This window comes from Schistocerca americana, chromosome 2, assembly GCF_021461395.2.
Source record: "Schistocerca americana isolate TAMUIC-IGC-003095 chromosome 2, iqSchAmer2.1, whole genome shotgun sequence".
Lineage (NCBI taxonomy): Eukaryota > Metazoa > Arthropoda > Insecta > Orthoptera > Acrididae > Schistocerca > Schistocerca americana.
The window spans coordinates 279038477-279057430 of record NC_060120.1 but is presented as its reverse complement, the minus strand read 5'-3'; the positions used below and the strand labels follow the sequence as shown (position 1 = coordinate 279057430).

The window sequence follows — 18954 nt, the reverse complement described above, 5'->3', positions numbered from 1 at the left end:
CTGGGGCCCTACACGAAATTAGGCAGGCGTAACAGTTTCTTTGGCTCTTCAGTGTAATTCAGTTATGGTTTTGTTAGTAAAAAGTTATTCTTTTAGTGTCTTAGATTACTCTTCAGTATGAGCATACTTTATTGGCGTTGAGGAAACGCTTTTTGTGCGGCGTTACAGTGGTTTAGCATATAGAGGTCTTCTGTTTTCTCCCTCTCTCGTCTACTGTACATCATTAGCGACGAGGAAAAGGTTTTTTCAGTGTTATTCTATATCCGCCATACTTTGTTGGTGAAGAGTTTGTTGCCATGTGGGACAAGTGCGTTTTGACGTTACCATCTCTCACAGATTTCGTGTTTCATTGTTATTTCAGTCTGGTTTTAGAGTTTTTCTGTGTTTTGGTTTGTTTTCTGGAGCAGGTCTTGTTTTCATATTGCTCGTTGTGTGCTAGTTAGTTTTACTGGGGATGTGTTTTCACGCTTTTTCAGTTGCCCCCTGTCAGAGGGCAGTGTTCTTCGCATTCAAGGTTCCTCTACGTGCATACGGGTTTCTGGCCTTGCGGCAAGTTTCTCAATAGTTGTCTTTTCTGCTTAGTTCAGGCAGTTCACTAAGGTGTGTGCCAGACTGAATTCTCGTTGCCACTGCTGGTCTACGTTATTTACAGTGCTGAAAGGTTAAAGTTTCTTTTTCGCTTACAGTTTTCTCATGCACTGTCTACGTGTTCAAGTATATCGTAATGTCTGTCTCATTATCAGAGCAAGTATTGTCTCAAATAGTTCACTTGCAGGATCAGCAAATTCAGGGGTTGCTACAGTATGTAACTGAGCTTACTCAGGTTTAAGCTACTGCAGCTGCTTCTCGCAGGCCGTTCCAGCATCAGCTCCGCTTTTCGTGTGCTCGACGGTCAGATAAAGAACTGGGGTCTGTACTTTCAACAGTTGGAGTTGCACTTCAACGCCTTCAGCACGAAAGTTGGACATTCATGATTCTGCTGAGTGTATACATAAACTCTGCGTCTGAGATGTTATTATCGCGAGTAGTAACGAGCGAGCAGTTGAGGGGAGTCGTAAGTGGTCGGACGCTGGGTGCGGTGGAAAGAAGCCGCACGGCATGAGAGGTCGCAGCCTGCCGTGATCGTACTAGCAGCGCCAGAGGAGAGTTTGGTATTGAATGAGAATTTTTTGCTAATTTGCCTTTTCGCTGCACGTAGCTGTTGTTTGCGTGTGCACTGGCGGGATTTTGTCAGATGTATGTATGGATAAACTCAGAATAATATTCGTATCTTTGTTGTAGCTAGAAAAGTGTTTTTTTTTTAAAAAAAAAAAAAGTATAGACATTGTGGAGTAATTAAAAGTCCATGTAAAGTTTGTCAGCATTTAAATCATCAATTTTATGAATATAGCAAATTAAAAGTTTTTATTGGTTTCTTTCATTTTTCTTTACATCGTTTAAGGTTAGTTGATCAAACCGCTCCTGATAATTCAGTTTCTATGTATAAAAGTATGCCAGTAATTGTTGCAATTAGTCCATGGATTGCGATCCACATGGATCGCAGTATTGCTTTTTGAAATATTTTAGCGTGTTGCTGATCACACAGTTGCAGCGGCAAGACGGGGTAAGTTTTCTGTTGAACACAGGAGCATTGCAGAACAGTTGTTAGGAGACATCAGAGGATGTGAATTTTAAAATTTTTCCAGCGTTTTGATTGTTCAAACAAATTTCTGGTTTCCAGCCGGTCGTCGTTCAATACTTCGCACGATATTTCAACTGGGCACTTGCCAGTCATCCTCAGGTGAGCCGTCGCAGACTGGCGAAAACGTCCTCCGTTCCGCAATATATAGCATACTGTAACTATTCTGCGCATGCGACGAAAACTTGATAGATGAACCACACTGCCCGCCGGCAGCGCCCTCGCTGGTGGAATAGCGGAACTCAGTCGCCCTCTGCGTTGCTGTTTGTCACGGCCGTCGAGGCACTGTCGTCCTCGATTTGAGCAAATCGTGGAGATGATGGGATTCCATGCACTGTCCAGCTGGTAGCCGCTGTCACGGTTTAACAGATCTTCCGCTAGTCGTATTTCTACGGATTCTTTAATAATGGAGTCCCAGAAAGACGTTGCTGTGGAAGAAATCATTGTTTTCTCATACTCCATTGAATGTCCAGTAGAAATACAATGTTCAGCAATAGCGGACTTGCTTGGCTGCAAAAGGCGGGTGTAACGTTGATATTCAGTGCAGCGTTCTTTTACGGTGCGTGTGGTGTGACCTATGTATACCATACCACATTGGCACGGTATCTTGTAAATTCCGGCCTTTCATAGTAACAGATTGTCCTTAACTGATCCCACAAGGTCCGCAATCTTCGATGGTTGGCGGAAAACCACTTTTACCTGAAATTTTCGGAGGATTCTTGCTATTTTAAACGAAGTGTTGCCAACGAAAGGAAGAAAAGCTAAAGATTGTTCCGGCATGTTCACCTCTTTATTCACTTCCTGCTTCTTAGTTTTAACTGTTAGTGCCTTTCTTGGATGTCCTGGTTCGAAGGAAGAATGATGGTTCTCTAGGGCATTCAGTTTACTGGAAACCCACTCATACTGATTTGTACCTGCAATCATCGAGTTGCCATCAGCCATCGCAAACCATGAGTTTGCTTGAAACACTTGTTCATAGAGCTCATACTGTCTCAGATCTAGATAGCTTACCTCAACAACCCGCCCATCTAAAGACAGTATTCAGCGAAACTGGGTATTCCATCCGGCAGATTAACAGGGCACAACACTGAAACTGACACTCATACAGTACATATACAGGGTTATGCAGGTTAGATTCCGTTTACTGATAGCTCCAGTTGCTTATCGAGTCCATTTTCACTGACGAACATCGGCATATTTGTTGTAGCTACACATATATTAGTTGCATAATCGTTAAAATGTAAATATAAGTGTGCTCTCTGTCAGGAATGAGTTTTTTCGATTTGGTGAACTTTTATAAGGTGATGTCCTTATTGACTCGACATGCATATTTCATTTTCGTCATATTAAATGTTCACAAGCACTGAAGTTTTTATTTACGTATACCACAGACAGAACACGATAAGTAGCATATGGACAACAGAGGAAATGTAGATTTTAATGGATATAATGTAAGAATTTTACTAGGGAGGTCCATTTTCGTGAACAACGAGTATGGCCTACAACTGCCGCTGGAGAGCGCTGAGGGCGCAAAATCACGTTAACCAGCTCCTCTCGTGAGCCGACAGCGCTGTCTCTTGTGAAGCTGTATATCCCATCTCCAAGCACGTCAACGGTAAGTGCCTTGCTCTCGTGTGGTGACGGCTTAAGCGATGCCGAGAAGAATGAAAGTAGAATATGGCAACTTGTTGCAAAGAACACGTGCAGGTTTCTGCTGAACAATATGTATTGAATTTGTGTCTGTTTGACAACAGAAATAAAGATTATTACGACAGAAACATATGTGGTACAACCTTAAGTGGAATATGTGTACGGTAAAGAAATATGGGCATATACAACAGTGGCAGAAATTAAACAGAAAATAAAAACTCTTCGTTCACAGTACTGCCGAGCAAGACTTGGCATTGAGACCTCGAAGAGGAATATTGCTGATAGGGAGGAGGTTATGTGCCAGATTTATACACACATCAAAAAACGTTTTGCATCACTTCGATTCCGAGAGTTCCGGAACCTGTACAGAAAATTGGAATAGAGATCAACATAAACATCATTTCCGCCCTATTTATTGCTCATGAAAACCACACATTGCATGTTATACCACCATACAGCGAGACCTTCATAGGTGGTGGCCCAGATTGCTGTACACACCGGTACCTCTAATACCCAATAGCACGTCCTCTTGCATTGATGCATACCTGTATGTGTCGTGGCTTCCACAAATTCATCAAGGCACTGTAGGTCCAGATTGTCCCACTCCTCAACAGCGATTCGGCGTAGATCCCTCAGAGTGGTTGGTGGGTCATGTCGTCCATAAGCAGCCCTTTTCAATCTATCCCAGGCATGTTCGATAGGGTTCATGTCTGGAGAACATGCTGGCCACTCTAGTCGAGCGATGTCGTTATCCTGAAGGAAGTCATTCACAAGATGTGCACGATGGGGGCGCGAATTATAGTCCATGAAGGCGAATGCCTCGCCACTATGCTGCCGATACGGTTGCACTATCGGTTGGAGGATGGCATTCGCGCATCGTACAGCCTTTACGGCGCTTTCCATGACAACCAGCGGCGTATGTCGGCCCCACGTAAGCCCACTCCAAAACAGCAGAGAACTTCCACCTTGCTGCACTCGCTAGACATTGTGTCTAAGGTGTTCAGCCTGACTGGGTTACCTCCAAACACGTCTCCGACGATTGTCTGGTTGAAGGCATATGCGACACTCATCAGTGAAGAGAACGTGATGCCAATCCTGAGCGGTCCATTTAGCATGTTCTTGGGCCCATCTGTACCGCGCTGCATGGTGTCGTGGTTGCAATGATGGACGTCGCCATGGACGTCTGGAGTGAATTGCGCATCAATGCAGCCCTGTTGCGTACAGTTTGAGTCGTAAGACGACATCCTCTGGCTGCACGAAACGCGTTATTCGACACGGTGACGTTGCTGTCATGGTTCCTCCGTGCCATAATCGTAGGTGGCTGTCATCCACTGCAGTAGTAGCCATTGGGCGGTCTGAGCGAGACATGTCATCGGCAGTTCCTGTATCTCCTGCATGTCCGAACAACATCGCTTTGGTTCAGTCCTAGATGCTTGAACACTTCCCTTGTTGAGAACCCTTCCTGGCACAAAGTAACAATGCGGACCTGATCGAACCGCGGTATTGAAAGTCTAGGCATGGTTGAACTAGAGACAACATGAGCCGTGTACCTCCTTTCTGGTGGAATGACTGGAACTGATCAGAAGTCGGAGCCCTCTGATTAATTGGCGCTGCTCTTGCATGGTTGTTTACATCTTTCGGCGGGTTTAGTGACATCTCAGAACAGTCAAAGGGACTGTGTCTGTGATACAATATCCATAGTCAACGTCTTATCTTCAGGAGTTCTGGGAACCAGGGTGATGCAAATCTTTTGTTGATGTGTGTAGTTTTCTTGACAAACTTCGATCCACCAGTGGCACGCAATATTTGAGTAGCTGATAACTTCTCAGAAGAATTAATTGATTGTCTCATCAAAATGTCCTGGTTTCGCGATTTCTGTTGCACAAGATCCGGTGGAAATCGATAATTATCCTCGCTCATAGTCACTTAATTTGGATACGAGTATTTGTCATCATAAAAAACTTATTTTCGAAGATATGTCAAGCTTCCCCTCACCTCTCACTTGCTCTTCTATTTTTGCATCTATTGTTGCCGTTTCAGTCTATCCGTGGTGTTCACTGCCACAGTATGTAATGTAGTGACTGTAGGTAAAAAACAAATTGCTGATTTCCTTTTAGCACTAAACGTCATGACACCTTGCTCTCTGTGCATACAGCAGGGCACAGACGTGTGCTTTGTGGAGCATGTAACTGCATGCGACTTCCTGGTCGCTTTAGCGCACGATTTGTTTCGAGCTTTGAGATCTACTGTATGTAAATAGACACTTCAGAGAGTGACACAGAGAGGGAGTCAACTGAAACTACTCTGGTACTGAGCCGTCTACGTCAGCACCAATGCGGCTGACTGAAATAGTCATGTGTCCCTCTGCCTCCAACCCCCTCTGGTGAATTATTATTAATAAGGGATACGGCCCATAGGTCAAACACACTCATTCCTGAATATCTCTGATTCTGATCAATGTATTCCACCAGCCAAGAATTATTACAATGACTCGGTACTCTATGGCCTTCACCTAAAGACTCATTTTCGACTCAGCCACTGCCGACTCACACTACAACAATGAGCCGACTTCTATTTGGTATCACTCATCTCCGCAACTATACCACCAAACCACTACTTCAGTGGAACTCTCTCACATAGCAGTTTTCCTTCACTGACTACTCATGCAAACACTTGTGTATTTGTAAATACCTGGAGGTGCAGATACAAACTGTGTATTCCTATCTAGAGTGCAGAAGGGAGCTTCATATTCTTGTGTAATCGTGTAGACATATAACAAGTGGCCAGTAGACATCAAGTAGGAAATTAAAAAGGCTAGGATATTGAATTATAAATTAAAACAGTACCTTATTAGCCTCTCCTACTATAATTTATAAGAAAGTACGTGTGATAGGCATGCGTTGCAGTGCGTCTTTTCATTTCTAAGTTAGTACACACATACAAAGCAGACAGATTTACGTATTGAAAATAAATGAAAGATAATGATTTTTTGTGTGTTAAAGTAATTTGAAAAAAAGTTTATTCATGCGCTTCAGGGTGTACAATATTCTTGGTCTTTCCATCTTCTGAGAAAAAAAAGTTTTTCGCATGTCCCATCCCGAGTTTTCAATAGCACTGAGGTCTAAAAAGTCATGGGATACCACCTAATATCGTGTAGACTCTCCTTTCGCCTAGCGTAATGCAGCAACTCGACGTGGCATGGACTCAAAAAGTCGGTGGAATTCCCTTGCAGAAATAGTGAGCCATGACGCCTCTATAGCCGTCCATAATCGCGAAGATGTTGCCATTGTAGTACGTTGTGCAATGCCCGCCCTGTTGGCCGTGCGATCTAACGCACAGCTTTCCGAGCGGGAAGAAGCGCCTGGTTCAAAATGGCTCTGAGCACTATGGGACTTAACATCTATGGTCATCAGTCCCCTAGAACTCAGAACTGCTTAAACCTAACTAACCTAAGGACATCACACAACACCCAGTCATCACGAGGCAGAGAAAATCTCTGACCACGCCGGGAATCGAACTCGGGAACCCGGGCGTGGGAAGCGAGAACGGAGCGCCTGGTCCCCGACACGAATCCACCCAGCGGATTTGTGACGAGGTCCGGTGAACCGCCCAGTCTGTGGATGGTTTTTAGGCGGTTTTCCATCTGCCTCGGCGAATGCGGGCTGGTTCCCCTTATTCCGCCTCAGTTACACTATGTTGGCGATTGTTGCGCAAACAAGTTCTCTACGTAAGAGTACACCACCATTATTCTACCACGCAAACACAGGGGTTACACTCGTCTACTGTGAGACGTTCTCTAGGGGGTCCACCGGGGGCCGAACCGCACAATAACCCTGGGTTCGGTGTGGGGCGGCGGAGGGGTGAAGTGGACTGCAGTAGCCGTCGTGGGGTTGTGGACCACTGCGACTGCGGCGGAGATGGAGCCTCTCCGTCGTTTCTAGGTCCCCGGTTAACATACAATACAATACAATACAATACAATGCTGTGCAATCAACTGACCTCTCGAGTATGTCCCATAAACGATCTAAGGGATTCATGTCGAGTGATCTGAGTGGACAAATCATTCTCTCGCAGTGTCCAGAACGTTTTTCAATCCAATTGCAAGCAACTGTTGTATGAAATCGTTGCCCATGAACGACTTTAAATGGTCTCCAAGTAGCCGAACGCAACCATATCAGGTCAATGATCGGTTCAGTTGGACCAGAAGACCCAGTACATTATATGTAAAAACAGCCGACACCATTACGGAGCTATCACCAGCTTGCACAGTGCCTTGTTGACAACTTAAGTCCGTGGCTCCATGAGGTCTACGTCACACACGAACCCTATCAGCTCCAACCGAAATCGGGACTCATATGACAACGCTACCGCTTTCCAGTCGTCTAGGGTCCAAACGATACGGTCACGAGACCAGGAGAGGGCTGCAGGCGATGTCGTGCTGTTAGTAAAGGTACTCGCGTCGGTCGTCTGCTGCCGTAGCTCATTAACGCCACATTTCGTCGCACTGTCCTAAATGATACGTTCGTCGTACGTCTCACATTGATTTCTGCTGTTATTGCAAGCAGTGTTGCTTGTCTATTAGTACTGACAATTCTACGCAAACCCCGCTACTCTGGGTCGTCAAGAAATGGCCGTCGGCCACTCCGTTGTACTTGGTGAGATGTAATGCCTGAAATTTGGTATTCTTGGTACACTCTTGACAATGTGGATCTCGGACTACTGAATTCCCTAACGATATGCGAAATTGGTTCAAAGTCAGTAAATTCCCGTCGTGGGGCCATAATCACGTCGGAAACATTTTCACATGAAGTGTTTGTGTACCGATGATAGCCCCGTCAATGCACTGCCCTTTTGTACCCTGTGTACGTGAAACTACCGCAATTTGTATATGTGCATATCGCTATCCCATGACTTTTGTCACCTCAGAGTGTAACTGACCATGTAAAATGCATTGACTTCCCAGGTTTAGGCCACTCTCGTCATTACTGCCTGTGCCTTTGCCTAGGTATGCGCAAGTCACATACATTTCACACATACATAATTTCACTTATATTTAACACACGGTATTTCACACATATTTGTACCTCATGTCATCCGTATCTATAGCGAATTTCGCCCTGCAGTTTCATCTGAATTCTGGCGAAATTTGTAATTCTGTCAGTAACTAATCGTGTTTTCGAGAAAAAGGGCTGTCTCCGGGAATTGACTGATCCTCTGCTGTTCTAAGCCGGGTTTCCACATCCAACAAAAATGACGCCACTATAAGTGGCGCGACAGCTGATACGGCAGTGACACCATGTACTGCTGTTTCCAAACGCACCTGTCAAAATTCATGTGGCCCTGTTATCAATATGGGATTATCTGGAATTATTTGTGCAAGCACTGGTGTTGCACAAATTCATGTCGTACATATCTGAGGCAGATGATCTCTACAGTAGCAAAGTAGAGGTGGGATGATTGTTGTCAGGGTAATGACCGATGGCTGCTCACAAGGGAACCTCCCCATCGCACCCCCCTCAGATTTAGCTATAAATTGACACAGTGGATAGGCCTTGAAAAACTGAACGCAGATCAATCGAGAAAACAGGAAGAAGTTGTGTGGAACTATGAAAAAATAAACAAAATATACAAACTGAGTAGTCCAAGTGTAAGATATGCACCATCAAGGAGTATGTAAGCCGAAGAGCGCCGTGGTCCCGTGGTTAGAGTGAGTAACTGCGGAACGAGAGGTTCTTGGTTCGAAGGCTCCTTCAAATAAAAATTTTACTTACTTTATTTTCGCAAAGTTACAATCTGACCGTTCATTCATTGACGTCTCTGTTCACTGTAATAAGTTTAGTGTCTGTGTTTTGCGAGCGCACCGCAAAACCGTGCGATTAGTAGACGAAAGGACGTGCCACTCCAATAGGAACCGAAAACATTTGATCGCAAATTCATAGGTCAACCGATTCCTCCACAGGAAAACACGTCTGAAATATTCTATACGACACTGGTGACGGCATGTGCGTCACATTACAGGAATATGTTGTCGATCCACCTAACTTGCACACTTGGCGAATGGGTAAAAAGATTCTTCTACCTTGCCCGATTTAGGTTTTCTTGTGGATGTGATAATCACTCCCAAAAAAGTGATGAAAACATAAGAGTTTGTCACATAAATGGCAACAAATGAATGCAACAGTTTCACAGTCGCACAGTTTTCCCTGTGCTCTGTCAAAACATACGTTTTTAACGTTTTCAAGTTTTTCCGTGTGTAGACCGTCAAATCCTGCATGTGTCCAAGCAAATCTGAACATGTCCTGGAATTTTGGAGAGCGAAGTTGATCATGTCTGAGTGCATGAACTTTGATAATTGTCTGAAAATAAAAAATTAAAACTTCTTACTCGTGGGAGAATTGAACCAGGGACCTTCCGTTCCGGAGCTGCTCACGGTAACCACGGGACCACGGTGCTCCTTAGTGTACACGTACCTGGATGTGGCTTATCTTGCACACGGACTACTCAGTTTGTATATTTTGCTTATTTTTTTCATAGTTCCATACAACTTCTTCCTGTTTTCTCGATTGATCTGTGTTCAGTTTTTCATGGCCTATCCCTGTGCCAACTTATAACTAAATCTGAGTGGGGTGCGATGGGGAGGTTCCCTTGTCAGAAACACATCACTATTAGCCATACATTTTACTAAAGAACGTTCTATAACACTTATACCTGCACTATATTGTGACAAGGTTTTCATGGGCATCTGCTGATAACAGCGAGTGGGCAGGCGCTATAAAATGAGCGGCTGTGGCCTGCTCTTACATCACACCGTCATCAGCAAAACGCCATAAATTGCTGCTTACCCTGTCCGCCAGATCATTTACGTATGTAGAGAATAACAGTGGTCCTATCACACTTACATAGGGCACTCCTAACGATACCTCTGTCTCTGATGAACACTCGCTGTGGAGGACAGCTTACTGGGTTATTTCTCCAGAAGTCGTCAAACCACTCACTAATCTGAGAACCTATTATGTATTCCCGTACGTCCTTTAACAGTCTGCAATTGTCCGCTGTGTCATTTGCTTTACAGAAATCTGTAGTTGGAGTCATGAACAATGGCGGTTGTGTTTAGGCTTGCTCTGCGCACGTCCGTCACGCGTTTTCCGAAAGCCAGTGAGCGTTCAGTAATGTTCTGAGCGCTCTGTTCCGTATTCCGTAGCTAATTTGAGCATTAAACGCGATCGTAGAGAACTGTTCAGTGAATTTTTATTCCATTTGTTGCTAGTTGTCATCGCCGATGGTGGTGGTAAGTAATACATTCCGCATAAGCAAGGGAGACACATAAGTTGCAAAACATATGCTTTCTTCTCTCGTGGTCGTGCGGTAGCGTTCTCGCTTCCCACGCCCGGGTTCCCGGGTTCGATTCCCGGCGGGGTCAGGGATTTTCCCTGCCTCGTGATGGCTGGGTGTTGTGTGATGTCCTTAGGTTAGTTAGGTTTAAGTAGTTCTAAGTTCTAGGGGACTGATGACCGTAGATGTTAAGTCCCATAGTGCTCAGAGCCATATGCTTTCTTCGAGAGGAAAGCACGCGCATGCATGTACGGCAACTGTCGCTTGGAATCATGAGCAATGCAATCCTCGTACGTGCCTAGTAATGAGCGAACCGCCATCGTTCGAGGATCGGCCTGTAGTAATCTGGAATCTCGTTGTTGCGCTTCATCCATGATTCGCAGGACATCATGTGAAAAAAAGGGTAATCTGAATTTCGCACTGGTGATACTTTCTAAATTCATGCGGATTTGTTGACTGAAGTTCTTCCTTATCAAGGAGATTTATTATATTCGAACTGAGAATATCTTGAAGATTTCTGGAGCAGATCGATGCTAAAGATATTTATGTGTAATATTGTGTGTTTCTTCTTATGTACATGAGCTACCAGCACTTTTCTTCCAGTTGTTTGGGACTTTGAACTAGGAGAGAGTTTCATGATAAATACAAGGCAGCGCCTTAGAGTACTCTCTGTACTCGTAAAACATGCTGCGCCTAACTGGTGCTTTACGATCCCGCTACACGCCACGCAACACTGTGCTGCGGGTTGCCGCCCTCTCAAGATCTCTGCAAGTCTACACAGCTTATGTTGCCTGCGGCAGCCGCTGTTGTATTGGGGGGGTGACGCATCCACCAGACATAGTCGGCACTAACTTGCGTCCATGAGTCACGTGACATTCATCAACTTCCCATTACTCCTTCGCCGGGCGAACCCTTATAGAACACCGCCCTGCAACTCGCCAGCCAGCCAGTGCGAATACCAGTCCCGACCTCGAGGCTTCTACTCATCAGAGCGCAGCGGACGCTAATAAAAACATAATCGCCAGTCCCACGAATACAGACTCTACCTACGGCAGTATTTTCTCGATAGTGACCGACAGTGTACTCTGCTTGTACATTCAACGACTGTTATCGTGTTTTTGACAAACCTTCATTATATCTAGCTACTATGTAGAGGTGTGGGCCAGCAGTTGCAGGAAGTGTTGGGGAGTGAGTACTAGGTCACCAGCATTGTGAAACTTAATGCAGGGTTGGCTCAGATGACTCATAGCATAGGGGAGTTACGCAGAAATTTTACGAAGGAGGATCAGGCAGTGATAGTGGATGGAACAGGGAACAGTCTTGATAAAGATAGCTACTCAAACTGGTGGCACTAATGTGCATTTCGTACAACTGTTTCGGCTTCATGATCGGCCTCATCTTAATGAGGCTGCTAGACGCGTTAACACGAGGCTGGAGAGGGCACTGATGGCAAAGATCATGGGTCACATTTCAGTGCTGCTAGTCGGGTCTATCGGTAGATCGGGTTTCACTAGGCATGGCCTGCACCCTAATATGTATAGGAAGGAGAGGCTGGCAAAGCTTATAGGTGACAGTGTAGTGGGTGGTGGTGGGATCACTCATGGAAAAATTCCTGTAGTAGTTGCTGTAAGATCTGCACCTTTTTTAGATTGAAGTCAGCTCTAGGTATACCTGCTTAAAAGAAGTCCCTCTAACTAAGGGTTCACCTCCAGAGGACATCATGTTTCCAAGTATAGAAGGAATTAGCATATTTCATCAAAATATAAGAGGTATCAGCGACAAAATTAGTGAACTGCTTATAGATGTTGACTCTGAAATTAGTGGTATAACGGAGCACCACTTAAACAATTTGACAATTCAGAGGCTTCCTTTATCAAGATACAGATTAGCTGGCTGTTTTTCACGGAGTTCCTTGCAGGGTGAGCGAGTGCTTGTGTACGTAAAATACAGTATTCCATTTGAGTCCATAGACGTATCACGGCACTGCACAGAATAGATATTTGAATGTTGTGCAAGGGCAACTGAATATAATGATACTAAATTTGTAATTGTTGTTGTTTATAGGTCCCCTAACTCTGACTTCAGAGCATTTCTGCTCAAGCTAGAGAGGGCTCTTGATTCACTTTGTAGGAAGTACCAGAAATTAGTTTTATGTGGTGACTTCAATATAAATATAATGCTGCAAGAAAAAGGATGTTGGTAGATCTCCTAAATTCATATGATCTGATGCAGACTGTATTTTTTCCAACTATGGTGCAGGGGAACAGTAGCACAGCCATAAACAATATTTTTATTCATTCTTCATTACTACATGGTCATTCTGTTAGTAAAAGCGTGAACAGCCTTTCAGACCATGGTGCACAAATTTCAACACTAAAAGGCTTTTGTACTCAAACAAATGTCACATGTAATTACAAACTATGTAGGAAAGTTAATCCAACAGCAATAGAGAGTTTTTTAAACCTTGTCAAGAAACAAGAGTGGCAGGATGTTTATAGTGCCTATAACACAGATAAATATAACGCTTTCCTTAAGACATTTCTCTTGCTCTTTGAGAGTCGCTTTCCATTAGAACGTTCTAAACGGGGTACTAGCAGTAATAGGCAGCTCAGGTGGCTGACTAGTGGAATAAGGATATCATTTAGAACAAAGTGGCAATGATATCAAAATGTTAGAAGTAGTCACAATCAAGCTACAATAGCCCATTACAAACAGTATCGTAAGGTACTCAAAAAATCTATTAGGAAGGCAAAGAGTATCTGGGATGCAAATAGAATAGCTAATTCACAGGATAAAATTAAAACCATGTGGTCAATTGTGAAGGAAGTGTATGGTCAGCAGCACAAGGTCGACAATATAAAGTCTGTTCATAGTAAAAATATTTCTGTTACCGATAAATCAGATATATTTACAGTATTTAACAATCATTTTCTGAGCATTGCTGTTGAATTAAATAAAAATTTAGTTTCTACAGCGAATCATATAACTTTCTTGGCGAATGCATTTCCGAGATTGATGTCTGAAATACTGCTATGTGATCTCGACAAGGGGGAGATTGACTCAATAATTAAGTCACTGAAGACTAAGAACTCTCATGGATATGATGGAGTGCCTAGCAGAATAAGAAAGTACTGTACTGCACATGTTAGCCCTGTATTTCCGTTTAGGAGTGGTCAGTTTACTGAAGGATTAAAGTACTCAGTAGTAAAGCCTCTTTATAGAAAGGGAGAAAAGGATAATGTAGATCATTTTGAGCATATTTCTATGCCATCAATTTTTACTAAAGTTATTGAAAAGGCTATGCATGTAAGGATAGTTGATCACACAATTTGCTGTCCAATGTACAGTTCGGCTTTAGAAGTCGTTTAACAACTGAAAATACTATATTCTTTTTTCCCTGTGAGGTACTGGATGGGTTACACAAAAGGTTTCAAACGCTAGGCGTATTTTTTGATTTAACTAAGGCATTTAATTGTGTTGATCACAAAATATTGCTCCAGAACTTGGACCATTATGAAGCAGTAGCACACAACTGGTTCACCTCTTACTTTAGCAACAGACAGCAAAAGTCATTATTCACAATGTTGAGAATGGCTGTGATGTAAGGGTCTGAGTGGGGTACAGTCAAGTGGGGGGTGCCTCAGGGATCAGTGTCGGGGCCACTACTGTTTCTTATTTTTATAAATGATATGCCCTCTAGTATTAAAAGTAACTCTAAATTATTTCTGTTTGCTGATGACACTAGCTTGGTACTAAAGATTGTTGTGTGCAACATTGGTCTGGTTTCAAATAGTACAGTTCATGACATAAGTTCATGGCTTGTAGAAAATAAACTAACGCTAAATCACAGTAAGACTCAGTTTTTACAGTTTCTAACACACAATTCAGCAAACCCTGACGTTTTAATTTCACAGAATGGACATATGATTAGTGAATCTGAACAGTTCAAATTTCTAGGTGTTTAGATAGATAGTAAACTGTCGTGGAAAGCCCACATTCAGGATCTCGCCCAAAGTCTTCATGCTGTCATTTTTACTATTCGAATGGTATCTGAAGTGAGTGATCGTTTGACACGAAAATTAGTCTACTTTGCTTATTTTCATTCGCTTATGTCGTATGGTATTATATTTTGGTGTGACCCCTGCCATTCTAAAAGGGTATTTTTAGCTTAGAAATGGGAGGTTTGGGCAATAAGTGGTGTAAGTTCACGAACCTCTTGTCGACCCCTTTTCATGAGTCTGGGTATTTTTAAAATGGCCTCTCAATATATATATATTCCTTACTATCGTTTCTTGTTAACAAGATTAGCTTTTTCCCAAGAATAAGCAGCTTTCACTCAGTTAATACTAGGCAGAAATCAAACCTGCATTTCAATAGGACTTCCTTAACTCTTGTGCAGAAAGGTGTGCAGTATGCTGATGCATCCATTGCCAATAAGCTACCCCTCAAATTCAAAAATCGTAGCAGTAATGCACGCGCTTTCAAATCGAAACTGAAGTCTTTCCTCGTGGGTCACTCATTCTATTCTGTCGAGGAGTTCCTTGAAATATTAAGCTGATTCTTGTTGTTTTGTTGATTGCGTTTACTTAAACTTATGGATAGACTTTTTTCAGGTTCATAAACATTTTATTTTTGTCTGTTATTACTTTTATGTTGTAATTTCATTTACTGACATGTTCCATGACCTTGGAGATTTGCTCCTCAATTTGGTCGTACAGAACTTGATGTGTAAATAAATAAATAGAAATCTTTAAGCTGCTTTTAATCGAGAGCTGTTACAGTTGCTAATGTTATCGTCTACTTTCTCTGTGGTAATAAAGTTATGTTGTTCTTGGCTAAGTGACATCTTTCTCCACTTGTGCATGCATCACCCACAGTGGGATACTACAGTAGTGACGAGGGTAAACTTTTCATGACTGTATTGTCTCCGGAACTTTATTCCCAGTGTCTTGTGCTCAGCTAGGTAGCCTTCTTCTATGCATTCATCTCTCTCCACATGTTGTTTTGATGGCTCTACTTCATGTTCAGTCAACGTTGTTACTGTTTCCTCTGGCTTGCCTTTGACTGTGCCCATTTTTCTCTCTCACGTTCTGTAATTTTATGTCGCATGCCTACTTGTTTTACCTTGTCTCTGTCTCGTGTTAGTGCAGCTTCATTTCTTGGTTCTAGTGTTTTTCTGCTAGTGCCGTTTCATTGAATCTGTCCCCTTCTCTCACTTCCTGTCAGAGTCTCTCACGCCAGAAATTTCTCTTCTGTAGCTTTTCCAGTTGCGGGGTCAACAGTTGCTTCATTTGACTCGGGGTACCACATACTTGACACAACACTGATCGTTGGCGACGCCCCCTCATACTGCGGATAGGGCATCACAACTTCTGCATCATGCACAGCACTTCCTGCGCACCTCAGAGCTTCTTCGACGTCTCCTCCCCTCCTCCCCAAACAGCACAAGGCTCCATATCAACGTTACAGCTTCCTACCGACTTAGACAAAGCCTTAGGATCATGGCCCATCTTCCTGGCTGCACTGAACCACCTTCTTCACGTGTCATCCTGATGTTTCTCTCCAGTCCCCCTGGCTTCTGGACTCTCTGTCTCTTGCGCACTCGCTCCCAGTGCTGCTGCCTCTCTCATTCAAGACTCCCTGTTCCAGTGCCCCTGCTCGAGTGCCTCGGGTTGCGACACCTCCTATTTCAGCGCCAAGGGCGCCGCCTATTCCCTCACTGCCGGCACCCTTGCCATTGTACTCAGTACCTTTTCGAGTTCTAGCGCCATCAGAGCTCTCAATGCTGGCCCTGCTGTCATTACTGACTCCATCACCGCACCATCAGCCACTTGATGGCTGACTCATGGACTCTCGCCTCTTGCTACATCTCCAATCATTCTGCCTATCACCGATGCTTCAAACCCGCCTCCAGTATCCTCTTTCCACTCCCTGGCCTCCTGCCATCTTGGTGTGGGTCTCCCACTCTCGCCTTCTTCTCCGACAGGCAGCTCCAACTCCATGACGCCCTTTCCACCTTCTGCAGCGCCCTGCTTGGCGCCACCTCCGCCTGGTAGCCACCCTCCAAAGTCTATCATCGTGGTCGTCTTATATAGCCTCATGGACTTCTCTGCAGCTGCTTTTTCTGGTCTTGAAAGTTTTACCATAAGGCTCAGCTGTGCCTGGTCTCTCTACCTTCGGAAACCTAGTTCCCCTTTCTCGACAATCGCCCTGGATGAGTCTCAACCTTCATGTTGTACTCCTTGTGTTGTCGACTCCACCCCCCCCCCCCCTACTGCCCCCTATCTTCCTGGCAGCTGCCCTCCGTTTTCGCGCCTGACGCTGTTTACTCCGTCTGCCGGAAGCCCATAGCCATTGCCTGATTTCCTTCTATGGGTGTCTCAATGCCCAGGGCTCCTCCTACCGCTGAGCACAAGACTGATGATCCCCAGGGGCGTTTCGGTTGCATTGTCGTGTCTGGACGCAGTTAACAATGTGTCCTGTCCAGAGGTTTCTGCCTGGCTGGCCCAATCAGCACTTTTGTGAAGCAACAGCCACCGTTGTTTCAAGCATCTGTCTCCTAGCAGCCACTGGCGCCCTCCTGGCCAGCACTACACAGCACACCTTTTAGCCTCCACAAGAGGCGCCTACTGTGCCATGTTCCAGCGCCATCGCCACTATCGCTGCTGCCGGCCCCAGTGCCTTCCTACTTTCCATCACCACCAGCAACCATCACACTGCCCGCACACACACCGCAGGCCCACATTCTGCTGCTCCACACCCTGCTGTCCTGTGTGCCTCTGGCCTGCACAAAGCCAGCCCACATATCTCTGATCTCCATGCCTCCAGCCTGTATGCCTACAGTCTGAATGCCTCTGGCCCACCTTCCTCCAACCCACGTACTGCTGGTCCACACATGGCTGGCCAGTGCACTGCTGACCTGTACACCATTGGACTGCACACAGTGAGCCCACATAACACCGGTCTGCAAACTGCTGGCCCACATGCTGCCTGCCAAAATGCTTCTGGCCTGCATGCCATCTGCCCATATGCTGACAACCCACTCACCATCCTCCACCATTACTCCCTTCCTGGTGTTTCCTGTACTATCAGGGTCAGTCTCCTGCATACCGACACGTTCTCGGTCCAAAGGTGGCACATCTGCTTCTAGAGGATGGCACTGCCATCCTCTCCATGGAGGGGAGGAGTGTGGCGAAAAGGGATTCTGCATCCTTGGCTGTTGTCCCCGCCCCTGTATACATAGCATCCACTGCCACCTCTGCTGTCTCCCCCAGACCTCTAGCCCTTTGTTCCGGCATTCTTCCTGTCTGTTTCTGGTGTTCAGCCCCTGCCCTCAGGGCCTACTTCCTTCCTGGGCTGCTTCTCTTTGTAGTGTGACTCTTGCATGTCTCCTGCATTGGGTCTCTTCTCCAACAGGCGCCCTTGCGACCTACCATGTGCTTTCATCTGAATCTCACTCTGTGACGTTTTACCCTGATCATGGGTTGCGGATATCTCTGTTCTTCTGTTCAGGGCACCCCATTCAGGTCTTTGGTTGGTCTTTGCTTGCACTCCTGTTCTCCACTAACGAAGGTTTCTCCGCAACCCTGGCTCGCCTGTCACGTCACCTTCAGCAGCTCAGTAGCTGTCCTGAATGACGGCCCTTGCTTAGTTCCTGTCTTTCTTCTCAGGTCTGCTTTTCCCAGATGGTTCTGCCATTCCCTCCGTGGAGAGGAGTAGTGTGTGGAAGAGGGGTGCCGTATCTTTAGCTGTCATCTCCGCTACAGCCACTGCCTCATAGCGAGCTGGTTCCGCCAGCTCCTCCGTGGGAGGAGGTCTGCCTCGTCCTCGACTGTCGTATGCAGTAAATCTGCTGTCCACGCAGCGAGATAGTTCCGCCATCTTCTCTGAAGGGAAAACAAATGTTGCTTCTGGCTGGTGCTGTGTAATCCAGCCATACGCTACAGTACAAAGTGCTGTGATGTGCCGCCCTCTCAAGACGCAGCTCACCTAACCTGCACCAGCTGCTGCATTACTGGGGACGCCACAAGAACCTGATACAGCCGGCACTACATTGCGTCCACGGGACACGTGACATTAGAAAACTTCCCGGTTTTCCTCCGCCTGGTGGCCTTTCAGTGGCGATCCAGAATTTTGGTTTGGAAGGGGCTTGACTTTGGAAGGGGCCTGACCGCTGCTGAGGGTAGGCATTATCAAAGTAAACACTAAAACATGAAAAAAACACAAAACTTTATTTTGCTCATTTAACGCATAGCGAGTCTCATCGGACAACTTTTAGAAAATTCTTTAATGAC

General features: G+C 45.1%; 1 protein-coding gene across 1 annotated transcript in view; it reads right to left on the bottom strand.

Moving 5' to 3' along the window:
- Window positions 1-16737, bottom strand: part of LOC124593960 (dynein beta chain, ciliary-like) — a 746507-nt gene extending 729770 nt beyond the window's left edge. The window contains exon 1 of the mRNA XM_047132308.1: window positions 16518-16737. Coding sequence (XP_046988264.1) covers window positions 16518-16737 — 220 coding nt within the window. The remainder of the gene's footprint in view (window positions 1-16517) is intronic.
- Window positions 16738-18954: the final 2217 nt, after the last annotated feature.